General features: G+C 47.1%; 1 protein-coding gene across 1 annotated transcript; it reads left to right on the forward strand.

The window, feature by feature from the left end:
• Positions 1-1,681: 1,681 nt before the first annotated feature.
• On the forward strand, positions 1,682-6,374 carry SLITRK4 (SLIT and NTRK like family member 4). Its single transcript, XM_039486941.1, has 2 exons — positions 1,682-1,747; positions 3,631-6,374. Exons 1-2 carry the CDS (start codon positions 1,729-1,731, stop codon positions 6,192-6,194), a joined length of 2,583 nt encoding a protein of 860 aa, XP_039342875.1. The 5' UTR covers positions 1,682-1,728; the 3' UTR covers positions 6,195-6,374.
• The last annotated feature ends 127 nt before the right edge of the window (positions 6,375-6,501 follow it).

Below are 6,501 nucleotides of genomic sequence, written 5' to 3' on the forward strand. Positions count from 1 at the left end.
TGGTTCAATAATTAAAGGAGTTTTCATTTTAAAGACTTCAGTTTTTAATTGGGTGAATATTAACCACAGATTACTTCATATCTGTTGTGATATGCAAATCACCGATGTCAGCTGCATTTGTGTTCAGGTATCAAGCTATCTGCTTAATGCAAAATAACATTCTACAATTGTTTCAATTAGATACAGTCAGCCTTCAGAGCATACTGTTTGTTTCATTTCCATAAATGAAGAAATTTTGTTGCTCACTTAAAATCTCTGATTTTTACCACCCAGAATGCTCACTCACACCTGGAATGTGTGCGATATTTACATATACAGTTTTCTCTCTCCTACTGAATCATGTTAACATTTGTAGCAAAGGAAAAACAGTTCAACTCTCTTGATAAGATCACATTTGGTGAACTGATTCCTCTGCTTTGGAGAGCTGTGTCATTGTTTGTGGTATTCATTACCACTTTAAATGATATTATACAATGTAAAGTAAATGGGAGTTCTTAATTAGCAGACTCTGATTTGCACAGTGCATAGCATCAGAGGGAGGCTATTTTCATCATTCTGCAGCTGTTACCTAGGCAGGGGAAGAATTTCACCCAACTACAAAGAATGAGCTACCCAAATATCTGTGTTGTCTCAGGAAAGGGTAGGCTGGTGTTTCCTTAGAGCAATGTTGTTTCATAACTGTCTTCACATTAACTGTATCCACTGTTACCATTGCTGCCCACCCGATTTCAACCTCTAGGTTGTTTAAAGGAGGAGTGAGATTAAATTGTCAGAGAAGATACAGGGGGGAGACTTTGTCTATTTTATTTGTTCCTTTGCAAAATGTGATGCTAGTTGGTGTTGAGCTGGAGTGATGCCCACTTTGGGGCTAGCTTGGAGATGCAGAATAGCCCACACAGGACAGCAGGGGCCACCCGAAGCCCCAGCAATACCTGGGCAGGTTGCTCCCCCAGCCCCTAACCCCTTGCAGCACGGGCAGGCAGGGGGAGGTGGAATGACGCTGCCTCGGAAGTCGGCTCCAAAGCGGCACCGTTCAGGGTCGCTGGATTTGTTTTACTCTGAGCGCTGTTTTCGCCATCTCCTCGGTCTGCGAGGGGGGCATCTCTGAGCGAAAGGTGCAGTATCCTGCAAGCCCAGCCCGAGAGGGGAGCCGGGGGAGGGGGGCAGCTATGCATTTGTGCGTCGGTGGGTTGGTTGGCTTGAGTCGTTCGTGTTCCGTGGCACATTGGTCCCTTAGATCCACGTCTCGCTCTCCTTCGTTTCCTCTGGTTTTCCCGTCCCTCTGAGCAGCGCCCGAGTGTGTGTGTGTGTGTGTGTGTGTGTGTGTGTGTGTGTGTGTGTGTGTTTCTGCATGTAAGGGATGGGTGAGAGCTCTGTGTGTGTGTGTGTGTGCGATGGAGGGGGAAATCTCAGTGGTTGTGTGGAAGGGGAAATCTCTGTGTGTGTACAGGATAATGTGTGTGTGTGTGCGCGACTGTGTGTGTGTGTGTGTGTGTATCTTAGGGCTAGTCTGTGTCACTGAGTGTATTTCCGTTGCTTTGGGTCTGTAGGGGTAATAACCGCTGTGTGTGGGGGGGGACCTCACTGTGTGTGTGTGTCTCTCCCTGTGTTGCTCGTGTGTGTGTGTGTCTCCCTCCCCGTGTGTGTGTGTGTGCGCGGAGCAGCAGAAGTCCAGATCACGTAGAGACAATCGCAGAAACTGCAGAGCAGAGAGCGGCGCAGCCGGAGATGGAGCCGGATGGCAAAGGTAAGGGAGGAAGGTGCCGCTCCGCCCTGGCCGGGCGATCCGCCGCCGGACACAACGTGGCTCCCGGGGATTTGCTTTTTCGGTGCGTGGCTTTTACCGGATTTATTGCGGAGGCTTCCCACCGGCAGCCTGGCCCCGGCCCGAGCGCCTCTCCCCGCGAGCCGGCGCCGGCTTCGCGGGAACCGGGGTCAGCGGCCCCAAGTTCCCCGGCGCTCGCTCGCTCGCTCGCTCGCTGCCCGGCTTTTCCGCCCGCTTCCCCGCGGGGCCGGGCTGGGGGCAGCCCTGGGCCGCGGGGAAGGGGACTCCGCAAAGGTGCCCTGGGGCGGGCGGGGTTGTGCATTGTTGCAAAAGGGGGCTGGCTCGGGGGGGGAGCCGCGCCCGCTCCCCCACCCCCCACCCCCAGCCTGCAGCCGCGGGGACGGGGCGCCCACCGCCGGGCGCTGGAGCCGGCACCAGCCCAGCCGCTCGGCTGCGGCCACCGTGTTGCGGCAAAACATTGCGGAATCGCCCCCCCTCTCCCCCCCCCCGGCGTAGGTACCGCCCGGGGCTCGCTGCTGGGGGGAGCCCGGGGTACCAGCGCGGGCGGGGGCGGAGACCCGCATGGACCGGGCGCTGCGGGGCAGCCGCGGGCTGGGGGGCGGCCCTGGGAAGGCTTCGGAAAGCGACAGCACGTGGGGCTCGGCTCTGCCCGCTGGATTCCCGGCCCCAGCGCCCTCCCAATCCCCTGCCCCCCTTCTTCCCACCTCCCTCTTCCTTCCTCCCGTCCCCTCCCGCTCCCTCTGTCCTGCCCCCGCCTCCCTCGTGTCCTCCTGCCCCCCTTTCTGTCCCCCCTCGGCCCTCCTCTGCCTTCCCTTGCAGCTCGGGCTCCTCCTGCTTCCCCCTTCCCTGCAGTGGCTCCAGGCCGCCCCAGCTCGCTTCCTCCCAACCGGGGGGACTCGGCTGGAGCTGATTTAAAACATCCCCACCAGCCCCCAACCCCGAGACAAGACAGGGGCTCCCGATCGCCGAGTGAAAAATGGCAGCTGAGCATGGCCTGGCTACGGGAGAGGGGCTCTTGCAAGCTACCTTCATGGCAGGGACCAGGGCACGTGAGATCAGTTTCTTCCATGAAAGTTGCTATAAGGTTTTGGTGATGTCACGCTGGCGGATTACGACTTTGTTTTGCACTGCCAATCAGGGTATTGTTATTGGGAATGGGACTGCATGTCTGTAGATGGTCCTGACCCATTCCTCCATCATTACCATATAGATGATCATCCTGATGTATGGACAATGCAGTCTCTCTGTGACCGCTTTAGAGTATGTTACTTGCAATACGTTTAATAAGCACAGTAGGGGTATTTCTGTGTGTGTTCGCTCACTCTCTGTGTAGTGATAGTTGTAGATGTAGATATAGCTATAACCTTGTATAGAGGCACTGCTCTTTTCCCCCACGTCTTTATTTTATCTATTGTATTATCTCAACCCGCATATGTGTAACATACCTAATATCAAAGTGTGTTTAACATCCTTGACATATATGGCAATACATGTACAGTAACAGAATTTTGGATAGTTCATATGAGTAAAACTTTAAACCTGCTTTGCTTATTTTACTTTGTTAGTTATGCATGTTTCTCATGTACATGAGATATGTTATAGCCCCACATATATTTGTGTGTGTGTCTACATAGGTTTACATTCTAGATCTGTAATTATTTTGTGGGGTTGTTAAAAAAAAACAACCTTTCATTGTACTTTATATTTAGTGTTTATACTTTATCTGTAATACTAGTCAGGTACAGTAGCTCAGTAGAGTACAATATTAACCCAAATGACTTTTTGGAATAATGACAACTGAAAAAATCTTTTCTTTTTCTTTTTTTTACTTCTTTCTTCTTTAGATTCTGTATCTTTATTCAGGAGCATAAGGTTGCTTGCTGATCACAAGAAGATGTTGCTGTGGCTCGTTCTGGTTTTGTCAGCCCAGGTTTCTTCTACAAATGCAGATCCTGACATCTCGGTGGGAATTTGCAATGTTTGCTCGTGTGTGTCAGTTGAGAATGTACTGTATGTCAATTGCGAGAAGGTTGCAGTCTACCGACCAAATCAGCTCAAACCACCTTGGTCTAATTTTTACCATCTTAATTTTCAGAACAACCTCCTGATTATTCTATATCCAAATACATTTCTTAATTTTACACATGCAGTGTCCCTGCAACTGGGTAACAATAAATTGCAGAACATTGAGGGAGGAGCATTCCTTGGGCTCAGTGCATTAAAACAGTTGCACTTGAACAACAATGAATTAAAGATTCTCCGAGCTGACACTTTCCTTGGCATAGAGAACTTGGAGTATCTCCAAGCTGACTACAATTTAATCAAGTATATTGAACGGGGAGCCTTCAATAAGCTTCACAAGCTGAAAGTCCTCATCCTTAATGACAATCTGATTTCGTTCCTGCCCGATAATATTTTTCGATTCGCTTCTCTAACCCATCTGGATATACGAGGGAATCGAATACAGAAGCTTCCCTACATTGGAGTTCTGGAACACATTGGTCGAGTTGTCGAACTGCAGCTGGAAGATAACCCTTGGAATTGTACCTGTGATTTGTTGCCTTTGAAAGCCTGGCTGGAGAATATGCCCTATAACATTTACATTGGAGAAGCTATCTGTGAAACGCCCAGCGACTTGTATGGAAGGCTTTTAAAGGAAACCAATAAGCAAGAATTATGCTCCATGGGGACTGGGAGTGATTTTGATGTGCGCATTCTGCCTCCATCCCAGTTGGAGCCTGGTTACAGCACGCCTAATGGCCACACTACGCAAACGTCAATGCACAGATTAGTCACAAAGCCTCCGAAAACTACAAATCCTTCCAAGATCTCGGGGATAGTAGCAGGAAAAGCGCTCTCTAATCGCAATCTCAGTCAAATTGTGTCTTACCAGACCAGGGTTCCTCCTCTAACTCCTTGCCCAAGCCCATGTGTCTGCAAAACTCATCCTTCTGATTTGGGATTAAGTGTAAACTGCCAAGAAAGAAATATAGAATCATTGGCCGAACTCGTACCAAAACCTTTCAGTGCCAAGAAACTGCATGTAAATGGCAATTATATTAAGGATGTGGACACCTCAGATTTCATTGACTTTGAAGGGCTGGATTTACTACATTTAGGCAGCAATCAGATTGCAGTAATCAAAGGGGCGGTTTTCCGCAACCTTACAAATTTACGGAGATTGTATCTTAATGGCAATCAGATAGAGCGGCTGAGTCCAGAAATGTTTGCTGGCCTCCACAATTTGCAATATCTGTATTTGGAATACAACGTTATCAAAGAAATTTTAGCAGGCACCTTTGACTTAATGCCAAATTTGCAGTTGCTCTACTTGAACAACAATCTTCTTAGAAGTCTGCCGGCTTACATTTTTGCTGGTGCTCCACTGGCTAGACTGAATCTGAGGAACAATCATTTCATGTATCTACCTGTAAGTGGCGTTCTTGATCAGCTAAAATCTCTTACACAAATTGATTTGGAAGGTAATCCGTGGGACTGCACTTGTGATTTGGTTGCTTTAAAGCTATGGCTGGAAAAACTAAATGAAGGTATTGTGGTGAAGGAATTAAAATGTGAAACACCTGTTCAGTTTGCTAACATTGAACTGAAGTCTCTCAAAAATGAGATCTTATGTCCTAAACTTTTAAACAAGCCATCTGCTCTGTTCACTAGTCCTGTGCCTGCTGTCACTTTTACTACACCGTTGGGTCCAATTCGAAGTCCTCCTGGTGGCCCAGTTCCATTGTCCATCCTAATCTTAAGCATACTAGTTGTGCTTATTTTAACAGTGTTTGTTGCTTTTTGCCTTCTTGTCTTTGTGCTTCGGCGCAACAAGAAACCAACAGTAAAGCACGAAGGAATTGGGAACCAAGAGTGCAGTTCCATGCAACTGCAGCTAAGAAAGCACGACCACAAATCAAACAAAAAAGATGGACTGGGCGCAGAGGCCTTCATTCCTCAAACCATTGAGCAGATGAGCAAAAGTCACACTTGTGGCTTAAAAGAATCCGAAACAGGCTTCACATTTGCTGATCCACAAGGGCAAAAAGTCATTCTGAGAAATATTACCGACAAGGAAAAGGATTTATTGCATATGGATGCCAGAAAAAGACTGAGCACAATTGATGAACTGGATGAGTTGTTTCCTGGGAGGGATTCCAATGTATTTATTCAGAATTTTCTTGAAAGTAAAAAGGAATACAACAGCATAGGGGTCAGTGGCTTTGAAATACGTTATCCAGAGAAACAACAAGACAAAAAAATCAAGAAGTCATTAATAGGTGGTAATCATAGTAAAATTGTAGTAGAGCAAAGAAAGAGTGAATATTTTGAACTGAAAGCTAAACTTCAAGGTTCACCTGACTACTTACAAGTCCTTGAAGAACAAACAGCTTTGAATAAAATATAAGTCATGCAAACTTATTTCTTACAGAGGACATCTATTTAATGATAAAAGTGCCTTTTGTTGACTTTTAACTTCCGAATACTATATTATATTGGTAGGCATAGAGGCAGGTATATCCAAGGGTATCTGTCTGTAGCTGCATATGATTCGTCAAGTAGAGGAGAATTTCCTTAATAGATTTTACTACATAAAGCTGATACCCTCTGGAATCCTGTAGGGATACTGCAAACTCTATTGCCAAAGGGATGCTTTAGACACATATTACACTGAATTTAACCTCAAAAGGCATATATGTTTTGTACCTTAAATG

Source organism: Mauremys reevesii, linkage group 9 (assembly GCF_016161935.1).
Source record: "Mauremys reevesii isolate NIE-2019 linkage group 9, ASM1616193v1, whole genome shotgun sequence".
Lineage (NCBI taxonomy): Eukaryota > Metazoa > Chordata > Testudines > Geoemydidae > Mauremys > Mauremys reevesii.